Here is a 20,766-nt window from a genome sequence, read left to right on the forward strand (position 1 = left end):
TCGTCGCACACTGTGGCACGTCCCAAGACTGTCCCGCAGGCCTACGTATTTTTAGTTATTGTCCCTCCGCTAGCGCACATAATTGTAGAATTCTCCTAAATCATTGCCGAGGCTCGTCGCACACTGTGGCACGTTCCAAGACTGTCCTTCAGGCCTACGTATTTTTAGTTATTGTCCCTCCGCTAGCGCACATAATTGTAGAATTCTCCTAAATGATGGCCGAGGCTCGTCGCACACTGTGGCACGTCCCAAGACTGTCCCGCAGGCCTACGTATTTTTAGTTATTGTCCCTCCGCTAGCGCACATAATTGTAGAATTCTCCTAAATCATTGCCGAGGCTCGTCGCACACTGTGGCACGTTCCAAGACTGTCCCGCAGGCCTACGTATTTTTAGTTATTGTCCCTCCGCTAGCGCACATAATTGTAGAATTCTCCTAAATCATGGTCGAGGTTCGTCGCACACTGTGGCACGTTCCAAGACTGTCCCGCAGGCCTACGTATTTTTAGTTATTGTCCCTCCGCTAGCGCACATAATTGTAGAATTCTCCTAAATGATGGCCGAGGCTCGTCGCACACTGTGGCACGTCCCAAGACTGTCCCGCAGGCCTACGTATTTTTAGTTATTGTCCCTCCGCTAGCGCACATAATTGTAGAATTCTCCTAAATCATTGCCGAGGCTCGTCGCACACTGTGGCACGTCCCAAGACTGTCCCGCAGGCCTACGTATTTTTAGTTATTGTCCCTCCGCTAGCGCACATAATTGTAGAATTCTCCTAAATCATTGCCGAGGCTCGTCGCACACTGTGGCACGTTCCAAGACTGTCCCGCAGGACTACGTATTTTTAGTTATTGTCCCTCCGCTAGCGCACATAATTGTAGAATTCTCCTAAATCATTGCCGAGGCTCGTCGCACACTGTGGCACGTCCCAAGACTGTCCCGCAGGCCTACGTATTTTTAGTTATTGTCCCTCCGCTAGCGCACATAATTGTAGAATTCTCCTAAATCATTGCCGAGGCTCGTCGCACACTGTGGCACGTTCCAAGACTGTCCTTCAGGCCTACGTATTTTTAGTTATTGTCCCTCCGCTAGCGCACATAATTGTAGAATTCTCCTAAATGATGGCCGAGGCTCGTCGCACACTGTGGCACGTCCCAAGACTGTCCCGCAGGCCTACGTATTTTTAGTTATTGTCCCTCCGCTAGCGCACATAATTGTAGAATTCTCCTAAATCATTGCCGAGGCTCGTCGCACACTGTGGCACGTCCCAAGACTGTCCCGCAGGCCTACGTATTTTTAGTTATTGTCCCTCCGCTAGCGCACATAATTGTAGAATTCTCCTAAATCATTGCCGAGGCTCGTCGCACACTGTGGCACGTCCCAAGACTGTCCCGCAGGCCTACGTATTTTTAGTTATTGTCCCTCCGCTAGCGCACATAATTGTAGAATTCTCCTAAATCATTGCCGAGGCTCGTCGCACACTGTGGCACGTTCCAAGACTGTCCTTCAGGCCTACGTATTTTTAGTTATTGTCCCTCCGCTAGCGCACATAATTGTAGAATTCTCCTAAATCATTGCCGAGGCTCGTCGCACACTGTGGCACGTTCCAAGACTGTCCTTCAGGCCTACGTATTTTTAGTTATTGTCCCTCCGCTAGCGCACATAATTGTAGAATTCTCCTAAATCATTGCCGAGGCTCGTCGCACACTGTGGCACGTTCCAAGACTGTCCTTCAGGCCTACGTATTTTTAGTTATTGTCCCTCCGCTAGCGCACATAATTGTAGAATTCTCCTAAATCATTGCCGAGGCTCGTCGCACACTGTGGCACGTTCCAAGACTGTCCTTCAGGCCTACGTATTTTTAGTTATTGTCCCTCCGCTAGCGCACATAATTGTAGAATTCTCCTAAATCATTGCCGAGGCTCGTCGCACACTGTGGCACGTCCCAAGACTGTCCCGCAGGCCTACGTATTTTTAGTTATTGTCCCTCCGCTAGCGCACATAATTGTAGAATTCTCCTAAATCATTGCCGAGGCTCGTCGCACACTGTGGCACGTCCCAAGACTGTCCCGCAGGCCTACGTATTTTTAGTTATTGTCCCTCCGCTAGCGCACATAATTGTAGAATTCTCCTAAATCATTGCCGAGGCTCGTCGCACACTGAGGCACGTCCCAAGACTGTCCCGCAGGCCTACGTATTTTTAGTTATTGTCCCTCCGCTAGCGCACATAATTGTAGAATTCTCCTAAATGATGGCCGAGGCTCGTCGCACACTGTGGCACGTCCCAAGACTGTCCTTCAGGCCTACGTATTTTTAGTTATTGTCCCTCCGCTAGCGCACATAATTGTAGAATTCTCCTAAATCATTGCCGAGGCTCGTCGCACACTGTGGCACGTTCCAAGACTGTCCTTCAGGCCTACGTATTTTTAGTTATTGTCCCTCCGCTAGCGCACATAATTGTAGAATTCTCCTAAATGATGGCCGAGGCTCGTCGCACACTGTGGCACGTCCCAAGACTGTCCTTCAGGCCTACGTATTTTTAGTTATTGTCCCTCCGCTAGCGCACATAATTGTAGAATTCTCCTAAATGATGGCCGAGGCTCGTCGCACACTGTGGCACGTCCCAAGACTGTCCCGCAGGCCTACGTATTTTTAGTTATTGTCCCTCCGCTAGCGCACATAATTGTAGAATTCTCCTAAATCATTGCCGAGGCTCGTCGCACACTGTGGCACGTCCCAAGACTGTCCCGCAGGCCTACGTATTTTTAGTTATTGTCCCTCCGCTAGCGCACATAATTGTAGAATTCTCCTAAATCATTGCCGAGGCTCGTCGCACACTGTGGCACGTTCCAAGACTGTCCCGCAGGCCTACGTATTTTTAGTTATTGTCCCTCCGCTAGCGCACATAATTGTAGAATTCTCCTAAATGATGGCCGAGGCTCGTCGCACACTGTGGCACGTCCCAAGACTGTCCCGCAGGCCTACGTATTTTTAGTTATTGTCCCTCCGCTAGCGCACATAATTGTAGAATTCTCCTAAATCATTGCCGAGGCTCGTCGCACACTGTGGCACGTTCCAAGACTGTCCTTCAGGCCTACGTATTTTTAGTTATTGTCCCTCCGCTAGCGCACATAATTGTAGAATTCTCCTAAATGATGGCCGAGGCTCGTCGCACACTGTGGCACGTCCCAAGATTGTCCCGCAGGCCTACGTATTTTTAGTTATTGTCCCTCCGCTAGCGCACATAATTGTAGAATTCTCCTAAATCATTGCCGAGGCTCGTCGCACACTGTGGCACGTTCCAAGACTGTCCCGCAGGCCTACGTATTTTTAGTTATTGTCCCTCCGCTAGCGCACATAATTGTAGAATTCTCCTAAATCATTGCCGAGGCTCGTCGCACACTGTGGCACGTTCCAAGACTGTCCTTCAGGCCTACGTATTTTTAGTTATTGTCCCTCCGCTAGCGCACATAATTGTAGAATTCTCCTAAATCATGGTCGAGGTTCGTCGCACACTGTGGCACGTCCCAAGTCTGTCCCGCAGGCCTACGTATTTTTAGTTATTGTCCCTCCGCTAGCGCACATAATTGTAGAATTCTCCTAAATCATTGCCGAGGCTCGTCGCACACTGTGGCACGTTCCAAGACTGTCCTTCAGGCCTACGTATTTTTAGTTATTGTCCCTCCGCTAGCGCACATAATTGTAGAATTCTCCTAAATCATTGCCGAGGCTCGTCGCACACTGTGGCACGTTCCAAGACTGTCCTTCAGGCCTACGTATTTTTAGTTATTGTCCCTCCGCTAGCGCACATAATTGTAGAATTCTCCTAAATCATGGTCGAGGTTCGTCGCACACTGTGGCACGTTCCAAGACTGTCCCGCAGGCCTACGTATTTTTAGTTATTGTCCCTCCGCTAGCGCACATAATTGTAGAATTCTCCTAAATCATTGCCGAGGCTCGTCGCACACTGTGGCACGTTCCAAGACTGTCCTTCAGGCCTACGTATTTTTAGTTTTTGTCCCTCCGCTAGCGCACATAATTGTAGAATTCTCCTAAATCATGGTCGAGGTTCGTCGCACACTGTGGCACGTCCCAAGTCTGTCCCGCAGGCCTACGTATTTTTAGTTATTGTCCCTCCGCTAGCGCACATAATTGTAGAATTCTCCTAAATCATTGCCGAGGCTCGTCGCACACTGTGGCACGTTCCAAGACTGTCCTTCAGGCCTACGTATTTTTAGTTATTGTCCCTCCGCTAGCGCACATAATTGTAGAATTCTCCTAAATCATTGCCGAGGCTCGTCGCACACTGTGGCACGTTCCAAGACTGTCCTTCAGGCCTACGTATTTTTAGTTATTGTCCCTCCGCTAGCGCACATAATTGTAGAATTCTCCTAAATCATGGTCGAGGTTCGTCGCACACTGTGGCACGTCCCAAGTCTGTCCCGCAGGCCTACGTATTTTTAGTTATTGTCCCTCCGCTAGCGCACATAATTGTAGAATTCTCCTAAATCATTGCCGAGGCTCGTCGCACACTGTGGCACGTTCCAAGACTGTCCTTCAGGCCTACGTATCTTTAGTTATTGTCCCTCCGCTAGCGCACATAATTGTAGAATTCTCCTAAATCATTGCCGAGGCTCGTCGCACACTGTGGCACGTCCCAAGTCTGTCCCGCAGGCCTACGTATTTTTAGTTATTGTCCCTCCGCTAGCGCACATAATTGTAGAATTCTCCTAAATCATTGCCGAGGCTCGTCGCACACTGTGGCACGTTCCAAGACTGTCCTTCAGGCCTACGTATTTTTAGTTATTGTCCCTCCGCTAGCGCACATAATTGTAGAATTCTCCTAAATCATTGCCGAGGCTCGTCGCACACTGTGGCACGTTCCAAGACTGTCCCGCAGGCCTACGTATTTTTAGTTATTGTCCCTCCGCTAGCGCACATAATTGTAGAATTCTCCTAAATCATTGCCGAGGCTCGTCGCACACTGTGGCACGTCCCAAGTCTGTCCCGCAGGCCTACGTATTTTTAGTTATTGTCCCTCCGCTAGCGCACATAATTGTAGAATTCTCCTAAATCATTGCCGAGGCTCGTCGCACACTGTGGCACGTTCCAAGACTGTCCTTCAGGCCTACGTATTTTTAGTTATTGTCCCTCCGCTAGCGCACATAATTGTAGAATTCTCCTAAATCATTGCCGAGGCTCGTCGCACACTGTGGCACGTCCCAAGACTGTCCTTCAGGCCTACGTATTTTTAGTTATTGTCCCTCCGCTAGCGCACATAATTGTAGAATTCTCCTAAATCATGGTCGAGGTTCGTCGCACACTGTGGCACGTCCCAAGTCTGTCCCGCAGGCCTACGTATTTTTAGTTATTGTCCCTCCGCTAACGCACATAATTGTAGAATTCTCCTAAATCATTGCCGAGGCTCGTCGCACACTGCGGCACGTTCCAAGACTGTCCTTCAGGCCTACGTATTTTTAGTTATTGTCCCTCCGCTAGCGCACATAATTGTAGAATTCTCCTAAATCATTGCCGAGGCTCGTCGCACACTGTGGCACGTCCCAAGTCTGTCCCGCAGGCCTACGTATTTTTAGTTATTGTCCCTCCGCTAGCGCACATAATTGTAGAATTCTCCTAAATCATTGCCGAGGCTCGTCGCACACTGTGGCACGTTCCAAGACTGTCCTTCAGGCCTACGTATTTTTAGTTATTGTCCCTCCGCTAGCGCACATAATTGTAGAATTCTCCTAAATCATTGCCGAGGCTCGTCGCACACTGTGGCACGTTCCAAGACTGTCCTTCAGGCCTACGTATTTTTAGTTATTGTCCCTCCGCTAGCGCACATAATTGTAGAATTCTCCTAAATCATTGCCGAGGCTCGTCGCACACTGTGGCACGTTCCAAGACTGTCCTTCAGGCCTACGTATTTTTAGTTATTGTCCCTCCGCTAGCGCACATAATTGTAGAATTCTCCTAAATCATTGCCGAGGCTCGTCGCACACTGTGGCACGTTCCAAGACTGTCCTTCAGGCCTACGTATTTTTAGTTATTGTCCCTCCGCTAGCGCACATAATTGTAGAATTCTCCTAAATCATTGCCGAGGCTCGTCGCACACTGTGGCACGTTCCAAGACTGTCCTTCAGGCCTACGTATTTTTAGTTATTGTCCCTCCGCTAGCGCACATAATTGTAGAATTCTCCTAAATCATGGTCGAGGTTCGTCGCACACTGTGGCACGTCCCAAGTCTGTCCCGCAGGCCTACGTATTTTTAGTTATTGTCCCTCCGCTAGCGCACATAATTGTAGAATTCTCCTAAATCATTGCCGAGGCTCGTCGCACACTGTGGCACGTTCCAAGACTGTCCTTCAGGCCTACGTATTTTTAGTTATTGTCCCTCCGCTAGCGCACATAATTGTAGAATTCTCCTAAATCATTGCCGAGGCTCGTCGCACACTGTGGCACGTCCCAAGTCTGTCCCGCAGGCCTACGTATTTTTAGTTATTGTCCCTCCGCTAGCACACATAATTGTAGAATTCTCCTAAATCATTGCCGAGGCTCGTCGCACACTGTGGCACGTCCCAAGTCTGTCCCGCAGGCCTACGTATTTTTAGTTATTGTCCCTCCGCTAGCGCACATAATTGTAGAATTCTCCTAAATCATTGCCGAGGCTCGTCGCACACTGTGGCACGTCCCAAGTCTGTCCCGCAGGCCTACGTATTTTTAGTTATTGTCCCTCCGCTAGCGCACATAATTGTAGAATTCTCCTAAATCATTGCCGAGGCTCGTCGCACACTGTGGCACGTTCCAAGACTGTCCTTCAGGCCTACGTATTTTTAGTTATTGTCCCTCCGCTAGCGCACATAATTGTAGAATTCTCCTAAATCATTGCCGAGGCTCGTCGCACACTGTGGCACGTCCCAAGTCTGTCCCGCAGGCCTACGTATTTTTAGTTATTGTCCCTCCGCTAGCGCACATAATTGTAGAATTCTCCTAAATCATTGCCGAGGCTCGTCGCACACTGTGGCACGTCCCAAGTCTGTCCCGCAGGCCTACGTATTTTTAGTTATTGTCCCTCCGCTAGCGCACATAATTGTAGAATTCTCCTAAATCATTGCCGAGGCTCGTCGCACACTGTGGCACGTCCCAAGTCTGTCCCGCAGGCCTACGTATTTTTAGTTATTGTCCCTCCGCTAGCGCACATAATTGTAGAATTCTCCTAAATCATTGCCGAGGCTCGTCGCACACTGTGGCACGTCCCAAGTCTGTCCCGCAGGCCTACGTATTTTTAGTTATTGTCCCTCCGCTAGCGCACATAATTGTAGAATTCTCCTAAATCATTGCCGAGGCTCGTCGCACACTGTGGCACGTTCCAAGACTGTCCTTCAGGCCTACGTATTTTTAGTTATTGTCCCTCCGCTAGCGCACATAATTGTAGAATTCTCCTAAATCATTGCCGAGGCTCGTCGCACACTGTGGCACGTTCCAAGACTGTCCTTCAGGCCTACGTATTTTTAGTTATTGTCCCTCCGCTAGCGCACATAATTGTAGAATTCTCCTAAATCATTGCCGAGGCTCGTCGCACACTGTGGCACGTTCCAAGACTGTCCTTCAGGCCTACGTATTTTTAGTTATTGTCCCTCCGCTAGCGCACATAATTGTAGAATTCTCCTAAATCATGGTCGAGGTTCGTCGCACACTGTGGCACGTCCCAAGTCTGTCCCGCAGGCCTACGTATTTTTAGTTATTGTCCCTCCGCTAGCGCACATAATTGTAGAATTCTCCTAAATCATTGCCGAGGCTCGTCGCACACTGTGGCACGTTCCAAGACTGTCCTTCAGGCCTACGTATTTTTAGTTATTGTCCCTCCGCTAGCGCACATAATTGTAGAATTCTCCTAAATCATTGCCGAGGCTCGTCGCACACTGTGGCACGTCCAAAGTCTGTCCCGCAGGCCTACGTATTTTTAGTTATTGTCCCTCCGCTAGCGCACATAATTGTAGAATTCTCCTAAATCATTGCCGAGGCTCGTCGCACACTGTGGCACGTTCCAAGACTGTCCTTCAGGCCTACGTATTTTTAGTTATTGTCCCTCCGCTAGCGCACATAATTGTAGAATTCTCCTAAATCATTGCCGAGGCTCGTCGCACACTGTGGCACGTTCCAAGACTGTCCTTCAGGCCTACGTATTTTTAGTTATTGTCCCTCCGCTAGCGCACATAATTGTAGAATTCTCCCAAATCATTGCCGAGGCTCGTCGCACACTGTGGCACGTTCCAAGACTGTCCTTCAGGCCTACGTATTTTTAGTTATTGTCCCTCCGCTAGCGCACATAATTGTAGAATTCTCCTAAATCATTGCCGAGGCTCGTCGCACACTGTGGCACGTTCCAAGACTGTCCTTCAGGCCTACGTATTTTTAGTTATTGTCCCTCCGCTAGCCCACATAATTGTAGAATTCTCCTAAATCATGGTCGAGGTTCGTCGCACACTGTGGCACGTCCCAAGTCTGTCCCGCAGGCCTACGTATTTTTAGTTATTGTCCCTCCGCTAGCGCACATAATTGTAGAATTCTCCTAAATCATTGCCGAGGCTCGTCGCACACTGTGGCACGTTCCAAGACTGTCCTTCAGGCCTACGTATTTTTAGTTATTGTCCCTCCGCTAGCGCACATAATTGTAGAATTCTCCTAAATCATTGCCGAGGCTCGTCGCACACTGTGGCACGTTCCAAGACTGTCCTTCAGGCCTACGTATTTTTAGTTATTGTCCCTCCGCTAGCGCACATAATTGTAGAATTCTCCTAAATCATGGTCGAGGTTCGTCGCACACTGTGGCACGTCCCAAGTCTGTCCCGCAGGCCTACGTATTTTTAGTTATTGTCCCTCCGCTAGCGCACATAATTGTAGAATTCTCCTAAATCATTGCCGAGGCTCGTCGCACACTGTGGCACGTTCCAAGACTGTCCTTCAGGCCTACGTATTTTTAGTTATTGTCCCTCCGCTAGCGCACATAATTGTAGAATTCTCCTAAATCATTGCCGAGGCTCGTCGCACACTGTGGCACGTTCCAAGACTGTCCTTCAGGCCTACGTATTTTTAGTTATTGTCCCTCCGCTAGCGCACATAATTGTAGAATTCTCCTAAATCATTGCCGAGGCTCGTCGCACACTGTGGCACGTTCCAAGACTGTCCTTCAGGCCTACGTATTTTTAGTTATTGTCCCTCCGCTAGCGCACATAATTGTAGAATTCTCCTAAATCATTGCCGAGGCTCGTCGCACACTGTGGCACGTTCCAAGACTGTCCTTCAGGCCTACGTATTTTTAGTTATTGTCCCTCCGCTAGCGCACATAATTGTAGAATTCTCCTAAATCATGGTCGAGGTTCGTCGCACACTGTGGCACGTCCCAAGTCTGTCCCGCAGGCCTACGTATTTTTAGTTATTGTCCCTCCGCTAGCGCACATAATTGTAGAATTCTCCTAAATCATTGCCGAGGCTCGTCGCACACTGTGGCACGTTCCAAGACTGTCCTTCAGGCCTACGTATTTTTAGTTATTGTCCCTCCGCTAGCGCACATAATTGTAGAATTCTCCTAAATCATTGCCGAGGCTCGTCGCACACTGTGGCACGTTCCAAGACTGTCCTTCAGGCCTACGTATTTTTAGTTATTGTCCCTCCGCTAGCGCACATAATTGTAGAATTCTCCTAAATCATGGTCGAGGTTCGTCGCACACTGTGGCACGTCCCAAGTCTGTCCCGCAGGCCTACGTATTTTTAGTTATTGTCCCTCCGCTAGCGCACATAATTGTAGAATTCTCCTAAATCATTGCCGAGGCTCGTCGCACACTGTGGCACGTTCCAAGACTGTCCTTCAGGCCTACGTATTTTTAGTTATTGTCCCTCCGCTAGCGCACATAATTGTAGAATTCTCCTAAATCATGGTCGAGGTTCGTCGCACACTGTGGCACGTCCCAAGTCTGTCCCGCAGGCCTACGTATTTTTAGTTATTGTCCCTCCGCTAGCGCACATAATTGTAGAATTCTCCTAAATCATTGCCGAGGCTCGTCGCACACTGTGGCACGTTCCAAGACTGTCCCGCAGGCCTACGTATTTTTAGTTATTGTCCCTCCGCTAGCGCACATAATTGTAGAATTCTCCTAAATCATGGTCGAGGTTCGTCGCACACTGTGGCACGTTCCAAGACTGTCCCGCAGGCCTACGTATTTTTAGTTATTGTCCCTCCGCTAGCGCACATAATTGTAGAATTCTCCTAAATGATGGCCGAGGCTCGTCGCACACTGTGGCACGTCCCAAGACTGTCCCGCAGGCCTACGTATTTTTAGTTATTGTCCCTCCGCTAGCGCACATAATTGTAGAATTCTCCTAAATCATTGCCGAGGCTCGTCGCACACTGTGGCACGTCCCAAGACTGTCCCGCAGGCCTACGTATTTTTAGTTATTGTCCCTCCGCTAGCGCACATAATTGTAGAATTCTCCTAAATCATTGCCGAGGCTCGTCGCACACTGTGGCACGTTCCAAGACTGTCCCGCAGGCCTACGTATTTTTAGTTATTGTCCCTCCGCTAGCGCACATAATTGTAGAATTCTCCTAAATCATTGCCGAGGCTCGTCGCACACTGTGGCACGTCCCAAGACTGTCCCGCAGGCCTACGTATTTTTAGTTATTGTCCCTCCGCTAGCGCACATAATTGTAGAATTCTCCTAAATGATGGCCGAGGCTCGTCGCACACTGTGGCACGTCCCAAGACTGTCCCGCAGGCCTACGTATTTTTAGTTATTGTCCCTCCGCTAGCGCACATAATTGTAGAATTCTCCTAAATCATTGCCGAGGCTCGTCGCACACTGTGGCACGTTCCAAGACTGTCCCGCAGGCCTACGTATTTTTAGTTATTGTCCCTCCGCTAGCGCACATAATTGTAGAATTCTCCTAAATCATGGTCGAGGTTCGTCGCACACTGTGGCACGTTCCAAGACTGTCCCGCAGGCCTACGTATTTTTAGTTATTGTCCCTCCGCTAGCGCACATAATTGTAGAATTCTCCTAAATCATTGCCGAGGCTCGTCGCACACTGTGGCACGTTCCAAGACTGTCCTTCAGGCCAACGTATTTTTAGTTATTGTCCCTCCGCTAGCGCACATAATTGTAGAATTCTCCTAAATCATTGCCGAGGCTCGTCGCACACTGTGGCACGTTCCAAGACTGTCCCGCAGGCCTACGTATTTTTAGTTATTGTCCCTCCGCTAGCGCACATAATTGTAGAATTCTCCTAAATCATGGTCGAGGTTCGTCGCACACTGTGGCACGTTCCAAGACTGTCCCGCAGGCCTACGTATTTTTAGTTATTGTCCCTCCGCTAGCGCACATAATTGTAGAATTCTCCTAAATCATTGCCGAGGCTCGTCGCACACTGTGGCACGTCCCAAGACTGTCCCGCAGGCCTACGTATTTTTAGTTATTGTCCCTCCGCTAGCGCACATAATTGTAGAATTCTCCTAAATGATGGCCGAGGCTCGTCGCACACTGTGGCACGTCCCAAGTCTGTCCCGCAGGCCTACGTATTTTTAGTTATTGTCCCTCCGCTAGCGCACATAATTGTACAATTCTCCTAAATCATTGCCGAGGCTCGTCGCACACTGTGGCACGTCCCAAGACTGTCCCGCAGGCCTACGTATTTTTAGTTATTGTCCCTCCGCTAGCGCACATAATTGTAGAATTCTCCTAAATCATGGTCGAGGTTCGTCGCACACTGTGGCACGTTCCAAGACTGTCCCGCAGGCCTACGTATTTTTAGTTATTGTCCCTCCGCTAGCGCACATAATTGTAGAATTCTCCTAAATCATTGCCGAGGCTCGTCGCACACTGTGGCACGTCCCAAGACTGTCCCGCAGGCCTACGTATTTTTAGTTATTGTCCCTCCGCTAGCGCACATAACTGTAGAATTCTCCTAAATGATGGCCGAGGCTCGTCGCACACTGTGGCACGTCCCAAGACTGTCCTTCAGGCCTACGTAATTGTAGCTATAGTCAATCCGCTAGCACACCTAGTTGTAGAATTCTCCTAAATCATGGTCGAGGCTCGTCGCACACTGTGGCACGTACCAAGACTGTCCTGGAGGCCTACGTAATTGTAGTTATAGTTACTCCGCTAGCACACCTAATTGTACAATTCTTCTAAATCATGGCCGAGGCTCGTCGCACACTATGGGACGTACCAAGACTGTCTTGCAGGCCTACGTAACGGTAGTTATTGTCCCTCCGCTTACACACCTAATTGTAGGATTCTCCCAAATCGTGGCCGATGCTCGTCGCACATTGTGGGCTTTTTTTAACAGTTAAAGTAAGACAGTTAAAGGTTGAAGGTTAAGGATGGACAGTTTAAGACTCTTGTTAACTTTTTGCACCTTTTTGTCATGAATGTTTTGATTTACACAGTGATGTGAGTCTATCTCTCTCTGTCTGTGCCTTTCTCTCTGGGGAACATCTTGCAAACCTTTTATTTTGCTCTTTTTCACCTTTTCGCACCTATTTCTCATAAATCTTTTGATCTACACAGTGATGCGAGTCTATCTCTCTCCATCTCTCCCTTTCTCTTTCTCTTAATCTTGAAAACCTTTTATTTTGTTCTTTTTAACGTTTTTGCACTTATCTCTCATAAATCTTTTGATTTACGCAGTGATGTCAGTCTATCTCTCTTCATCTGTCCCTTTCTCTTTCTCTTAATATTGAAAACCTTTTAATTTCCCTTTTTAACCTTCTCGCACCTATTTCTCATGAATGTTTTGATTTACACAGTGATTGAGTCTATCTCTCTCCATCTGTCCCTTTCTGCTTCTCTTATTCTTGAAAACGTTTTATTTTGCTCTTTTTAACCTTTTTGCACATATTTCTCATAAATCTTTTGATTTACACAGTGATGTGAGCCTATCTCTCTTCATCTGTCCTTTTCTCTTTCTCTTAATTTTGAAAACTTTTTAGTTTGCCCTTTTTAACCTTTTTGCACCTATTTCTCATGAATGATGTGAGTCTATCTCTCTCCATCTGTCCCTTTCTCCTTCTCTTAATCTTGAAAACATTTTATTTTGCTCTTTTTAACCTTTTTGCTCCAATTTGTAATAAATCTTCTGATTTACGCAGTGATGTGAGTCTATCTCCCTCCATCTGTCCCTTTCTCTTTCTCTTAATCTTGAAAACCTTTGATTTCGCTCTTTTTAACCTTTTTGCACCTATTTCTCATAAATCTTTTGATTTACACAGTGATGTGAGTCTATCTCTCTCCATCTGTCCTTTTCTCTTTCTCTTAATCTTGAAAACATTTTATTTTGCTCTTTTTAACCTTTTTGCTCCAATTTCTAATAAATCTTCTGATTTACGCAGTGATGTGAGTCTATCTCCCTCCATCTGTCCCTTTCTCTTTCTCTTAATCTTGAAAACCTTTGATTTCGCTCTTTTTAACCTTTTTGCACCTATTTCTCATAATTCTTTTGATTTACACAGTGATGTGAGTCTATCTCTCTCCATCTGTCCTTTTCTCTTTCTCTTAATCTTGAAAACCTTTTATTTTGCTCTTTTTAACCTTTTTGCACCTATTTCTCATAAATCTTTTGATTTACACAGTGATGTGAGTTTGTCTATTACTCGAGTAAACTACGATGGTGAGTTTCGTCGCTAGTCCTCGGCTCCTTCTGCTCCCTTCATCTGTGGTATACTGGCTTGGACGGCCACCTCTCACTAAGCCGAGATTAGGCCGGTGGTGTCTTGAAGTCAGTCATCTAAGAGCTGAGTGGCTCTACCTGTTCGGCAAAGTTTGTAGTGTGTTTATTTGGTTACGGCTATATTGTCACCGACTTCTTCGATGCAGGATTCAGTCTCGTGCTTGGTGACGCTGTGAGGAGGGATTCGATGTCCCGCGGTGCGGAGGTTGAGGAAGATGGAGGAGGAGTGGTGGTTTTGATCGAGACTGAGGGTTTTGAGATCTGATTTGAGTGAAAGGGTATCGATCGCGTCGTCTCGCGGGGTGCAGGTTGAGGGAAAAGGTGGAGAAGCAAGGGCGTTGATCGAAGCTTTGAGAGTTCTAGCTTGAGGGGTTCGTGTTCGGATAGAACCATCTCCATTAATTGCTTAACGTGAACTATTCCGTTAGCATGAGCAGCGACGGCGTCCAAAGCTGACGAGCTTGGCCATGGTCACGGATAGAATGGCGTCCAGGTGCTGTTTCCCGTGAAACACCAGCAATAACTTCATACTGAGGCGTGTTCGGCGGGAGGCCTGCTGTCGGGCCTGATGTCGAGTTGATGGTGGCAGGTGTTTACCAGAGTTCGGAAAGTTGATTCAGTAACGTGTCAGCTGAAGCGGCGCCAACATGCCACTTTTTGTGGGAGAGGCGGGGATGTGAGTATTGTATTGGCGGCTGAAACTTTGATTGCAGAGTTTATTACCCATCCACGCACCACGCAGACGGGTTCGCATGAGTGTTAGTCACAGGGGAGGCTTGTAGACCACAGTGTCGGCGGCGAGAAGGGTCAGGGTTGTGGCAGACGGTATTCTGCTCCTCGATAGCTGCGACAGGATTGCCTTGGAAGAAAATTACGACAGTGTTTGTTGTGTCCATACGGCGCGCCTCACGCGTCACGCGGGACGAATATGTTCTTTGGTGAGCTAAATAAAAGAACAGGCGCACACTCTCTGATAGAAAGACAGGAGGCGAATACCTTACTGTCTGCTTTTTTTCCTTCCTGTTTCTGGGTGAAGCTTGGGATTACTGAATGTAAAGCCATAAACCTGTAGTATTTAGTAAACATGCCGTACCTTTTCGCGTGGTACATCAAGTGATTAAGCGCTATTTTAAAACGCACTACTGAAAAATGTGCAAGATTCCTTACTCAACCCTTTTTATGCTAAACACGTTTTTCAAGTGGACCTCTGCAGGGTTCATTAAACAAAGCTGTTGGGCAAGTTGGTGCATTATGCATTATAATCACTCTGCAGGGTTGTTTTCTAGAATAACTTTTTTTTCCGGCAGAAGGTTCCAAGGATTGCAAAATAATGGCACCTGCAGTTTGAAGCCGATCATTTTTGAAACTAGTTTTATTTGGGGATACAATTGGCCGACAATAAGCGTTGCTTTCCGTTACAAAAACGACAAGCGGAAAGAGGACACTTGTACGCTGCAAGGGACGTTTCCAGCTTTTAAAATGTACACCTCATCACACATTGTTCTGGTGTTGGGGATCCCATCACGCACAGCAATGGAGCCAAATACGGTACGAACCAACTTAATTTTCTTAATTTTCTTTGAGCTATTAGAATCAGCTGTGTGCAACATCGCGCATTTACAAATATCACGTAACACTGTTGCATAATGCCTGCGGATGCATAGTGCGGTATTTTAGAACGGTTGTATATAGCATGTGTAGCTGCTAACTATGGTACAAGAAGAACCAATCTGGAAAAGCTGCGCAGCCAGAAATATTTTTTGGGTGTTATTCGTCGTCATGCGCCCAGCAAAAATTTAGTCATTTTTAGGCCAAAAAAACCCGACACTCTTCCTATTTTTGTTTTTATATTATAATATATCAATTGGTGCGTAAATATCATAAGGGAAAAGGGCGACAGTAAGGGGTAGAGCGGCCTGACTGCGTCGTATTGGTTTAGGCGACTTTCTACGAGTGATTTGGGAGGTTTGGAATCCGTTGACCCCCGGGAGGGGGAGGGAAACTATGTGCGCTAAATGGGACGTCGAGTGAAAAGCAACGCAAGAGGAAGAATGCGCTCGTGAAGACATGCAGGTCATGACGCCAAACAAGGGAGACTGGTCTCAGTTCGTACAATGTGGTTCGCAGCAGCAGGCCTATGACTGTCGGCGGCGGTGGAGCTTTGCAACGCTTCAAACGATTCTACTGAATGAAACGATGACCAACTGAGCGACTCTTAGATAATGCTTTAGGAGCGAACGCTGGAAAATCCGCATCACAGAGTAACTGCTGTCTTGAAAATTCTCGGGTTTTGTTGCCGACAGCAAAGCCGTTGGTTTGCTTACCTGCCGGGGGTGTTTCATTAATGCGAAAAATAAAATCGTTCGTGGTGAGGTTAAAACGTAGGCAGTCTGAACAGTTACTTATTCTATGGCAACCACGGCTGATGCAGCTTGGGTTTGCAGAACCACACTTTAAATGCTCGTGCATGCGTAAGGATACGCAGCGTAGCCCATTTCCAGTTCCATTTTTGGTACGCCTGCTTTCTTGATTCTTTGTTACTCAGTATTTGGCTCTAGTCTGCTGCATTGACGGGGAGATTTCCAGAGCGAAATTATTCGCAATGTTGTTCACTTGAGAGAAGCGCAGCGAAGTTTCTAGCGCTTCTCGTGCACTTTCGCTTACAGCAAGTCGTAGCCTTCCCAAGGTCGCACTTCCTCGCGCTATTTCTGGCCCATGCCTTACTAAGGCGCATTGTTGTTATACATTTGGGGACCTTGACGTGCGTCTCAACCGCGACATTTATCCCTCACGGCTAGTTCGTGTCAACAGATGAACAAGTGTGGCCCGGGTTTTCAAATTCGTACAAGTTTTAAGGTGCAATGTGCGCTTGGCTTTTCAATAGGCGTCAACAGCAAAACAAATAGCGTGAAATGCCGCATCGTCGGTTATTTGACATAGGAAAAGCGACAGTATTTTCTCATTTTCAATACTGGTACATTAAACATCGATGTAAACCCTGGGTTGGTCACCAAGGCATTCAAGTGAGAGCTATATCCTTGTATCATAATTACGAAGAGTATGAAAGGTAAAAAAACGCCACAAACCGCATCTCGCTTTCGTGACGTGTTTAGGGGCATTGGAAGTGGTCATTTTAATTACTCTCCTCTTATCCACACATTAAGAAAATAAAAAAAAACTCGAGGACAAAATCCTCACCAACAAAGATATCGCAGGCTTAAACCAATTCAAAATAAATAAAATGGGTTCTAGGCCAAAAACAGTTTGAGAAAAAAGCCAGTAGTATGTTGATTTTTTAAAACTAAAACAAATAAAATAAAAACAAAATTACCCTCCTCATCCAAGGGCGGTACAGTCTACATCTACAATAAAAGTATCATATACATCAGAATTGATTTTTAAACCTAAAAATATGAAACTGAAGATGCTAAAATAGTTGAAGGGCGCATTATGAAATGAGAACCCACTAAAAATACATGGGAAACAGTGCACTACCCATGTCAATGCAGCAAGTTGTAGAACTGTGCGAAATTAGTTGGTGCATCAATAACCCTTTTCTCTCTGCATGTAGACCCACCGAAACAGAAAATGCTGCGTTTGCGACTCCGCTAACGCTCGCTTGCAGCATCTTTTGTGTTCGTGGGTCTGCGTGTTGGAAGTGGCCTTGAAGTGTGGCAGGATTGGCGGTTTAGGTATTCTCTCACTCCAAGTTTGCTCAATGAAGGAAGAGTGCTGTTCGCCAACTTTATTGCATGCAAAAATTTTTAAGCTCGACATAAATAAATGAGAATAATTTGGTGATAGAAGGTCTTCTAGAGAATAAAAAATCTTAAGAGAAAATCTAAAAGCGTACAGTCCATTTGGTACGGCCTTTACAATACTGCTCATGGTACAATTGCTAATGTTAGGAATATAAACCTGAGCGTTGCTTGAATACCCCTATCAAAAATACCGCCTAATAAACCTGGGCTCACAGCCACCTGCGGTTTGAAGCTATCGCTGGAATGGTTTAATTTTCGTCTTTTATAAAACATTGTTAAAGCTGATTCGACTTCTTACCGCGCTGCTTCATTGTCGCAATGCTTGTACATAAATCAAACAATCCTGCTGAATGATTTGTGGGCTGAGTGGGTTTCGGGCGAAACTGGGCAGTGTTTTCCGGTCACTTTGTTTCGAAAGCTTATTCAACCGTATGGGCACCCAGCATAGCCTTCGTCCCTAAGCCCTTTTGAAATGACAGATTCCTTGTTGGCTTTCTCATAATTAGTTTCACCCTACTGTGGTGGCAGCGAGTACGAAAGAGCTCACCTGAAATATTCTCCCCAGAAATGGCTTTCTCGGTGGGCTCAAACAAAACACCAAATTAGTACGTAATGGTTTGTTGCTTCTAAAATAGTGCAAAAGATCAATGCCTGTTTTTCGAAACAGAAGAGCACGTACTTTTGTCTACGTGAGCAGAAAAGACTTTTTGGCTTTTTGATACGTAATTGCCAAGAGAAAAAACTAGCCCATCTGTACATGTTTGTAACACATCCTGTGGGACCCATAATACAATACGCTCAAGTACTTAGAGTAATTGGCACTGCACTATAAAAAACGATGAATTAGTGTTGTTAGTACTAAATCAGACCGAGAGGCAGTCGGCTATGGCTGCCCTTTTCCGAAAGTTCTTCAGTAAACATAAAAAACTTGCAGGATTTTTTTTTTTGTAATCTGTAGTACTGTGTACAGTGACTGGCTTATCACGCACCAAAATAATTTCTCTTTAGCATTAACAAGCTGATTAAATAAAACACTAATAATTCCGTAAGTATTTCGACAGAAAAATTCCCGTGTTTCTTTACCCGTCTCAGAAACGAAAAGCATTCTGAAGGGTTAGTGTTCAAAATCCAAGTGTGCATTGCATGCAGCCCACCACGGCATTTTTTTTTTCCCGCGGGGGAGTTTTGAATGATAATTTTTAATTATGGAGCTGTTGTACACGCCATAAATTCGGTGTTGCAGTAAAAAAAGAACCAATAAAATGCTTAGTGATAGTGAACGCGTGCCTCGCACCGACCGCCGAGCGTTCCCGGCGCTTGCTGTGGCTCTAGCAGAAAAAAAGGAAAAGAAACTGCAAAAAACCACGAGGAGGGAGAAAATTTCCAGCGCTCGTGAGTGCTTGCCTCGCGACTACCGCCGAGTCCCGGCTAGCGCAATGGCGCAATGCAGCAAAAAGAAAAAAAAATCACCTCCAGAGCTGTCGTCAAGCGCTACCGCGCATGTAGTGCTTGGCATGAGGAACGCGATGATATCGATGCATATGACGATGACTACTACTAGGAGACTGCAAAGAAACGAATGAACATGTAAATAAGCAATTTCAAACTTTTACAAACACGTTCAGTTCTCCCGTATAAATGTGAATTGGAAAAAACCTTTATTGGGCCGCCGGTTAAAGCCTTACACTAAGACAACAGACTTAGCCGCAGTAGCCCTCGCCGTTGCCGCCACCCTCACAAAAATGGATTACGAATTTCTGAAGAGTTTTTATGGAGATCCTATGGAGTCACAAGAAATACCACAGAAACTCATCAGGAACTCTGAGCTTATGGAGTTGCCCTCGTAAAAAATCTACAAAATATTTATAGCTACTTCTCCACAGAAATTCATTAAGAGCTAACTCTTTAACACCTCTATAAATATTCTGTAGAATTTCTACCGTATTTTCTCCATAGAAACTCTGTGAACTTAAACAACTCAAGGCCTCTATGAAGACTCTGTAGAATTTTTGTTGTGACTTCCCCATAAAAGTTCATTAAGCTTCCACTCATCAAAGCCTCCAAAAAGACTATAGAATTTCTACAGTTAGTTCTCCAGGGAAACTCTGTGAACTTTAACTCAATTATAAGCCAGCTCCCCAGCACTTCTATTGTTTGCCATCATAACTCGTGTGTACCAGCGGCCGTCCTTCCATCCAGGCAATACGATACACGCGCGCGCACACACGTACACGCGATTCACGCGTCGCGCGAGCGTCGGCGTTGATCGGCGTCGCCGCACCATCACGCAGGAGAGCTGCGAGAAGCCGCAACCACATGCAAACGCATGGAACAGGCGAAGTCATGCGTCAACCGCTGCGTCGACGAACGTTGCTGGGCACGTTTCAATGAACTCGATCTGCACGATTTTTGAATTATTTTTGATCGTTTACGAGCAGTTATTTCAATTGTTTAAATACAGTAATTGGCATTCTAGATTTGCCATACAAAATGCACTTTTTTTGATCTACTCATTCCTAAGATTGCTTGCGGGCCATTTTTGAAATGTTGCAAAATGTATTTCAAGTTATCACAGTCAAATCTGAACAAAACAACACAGCCTCATGAACTAAGACGCACTTCGAAAAAATTCCTTACAACTTGATGTCCTACCTAGAAGTAATGTACAGACTGCCTCATAAATTTAAAGGGTGAGCAAAACAAATTTTCAGCGCCGCCTTGCTACTGAGGTTAGTCAGACTTCACTTGCAGATTAAAAGGCAAGGTGTCCTGGTACCCTTTGTTTACGCCGCTAAAAAAAAGATGATCTAACTATCAAGAAAAAATAACTGGGAGTTTGTGTGAAGATTCGAACCTTTGACCTTCAAAACAGTAGCCCAATACCGAACCTCACGGAAGGAGGCACGGACTTAGTGCAGAACTTCGTATACAAGCGACGTTGCCAACGAGCCTTGTTAGGTTTTTTTTTTCTTTTTTTTTTGTGCGGGGGGGGGGGTCATTGTCGTCAAATCTGAACAAAATACGATAGGATGATGAACGGAGACACAATTAGCACAACTTTACTTGCTACTTGATTTAAACTGCGTGTTATGTACCGACTGCAGCTTCATGAATTCAAAGTGTGAGCAAAGCAAATTTCGGGGCTGCGTTGAAGCTGAGGTTACCGTCGAACGTCACTTGTAGGTTAAACTGCAAGGTACTCTGCCCGTTTTTTTTTTTTGCCTTGGAAAAAAAACCGATGACACCCTCATTGCAAAAAAAAAGAAAACAGTGAGGTT

At 46.3% G+C, this 20,766-nt stretch overlaps 1 protein-coding gene across 1 annotated transcript in view; it reads left to right on the forward strand.

Moving 5' to 3' along the window:
• Positions 1-15,165: 15,165 nt before the first annotated feature.
• Positions 15,166-20,766, forward strand: part of LOC144177985 (ATP-binding cassette sub-family C member 2-like) — a 603,957-nt gene continuing 598,356 nt past the window's right edge. The window contains exon 1 of the mRNA XM_077705540.1: positions 15,166-15,275. Coding sequence (XP_077561666.1) covers positions 15,207-15,275 — 69 coding nt within the window. The 5' untranslated portion in view covers positions 15,166-15,206. The remainder of the gene's footprint in view (positions 15,276-20,766) is intronic.

Source organism: Haemaphysalis longicornis, unplaced genomic scaffold (genome assembly GCF_048455015.1).
Source record: "Haemaphysalis longicornis isolate Haplotype H1 unplaced genomic scaffold, Haemaphysalis longicornis Haplotype H1 scaffold_1, whole genome shotgun sequence".
In the NCBI taxonomy this organism is placed as follows: domain Eukaryota; kingdom Metazoa; phylum Arthropoda; class Arachnida; order Ixodida; family Ixodidae; genus Haemaphysalis; species Haemaphysalis longicornis.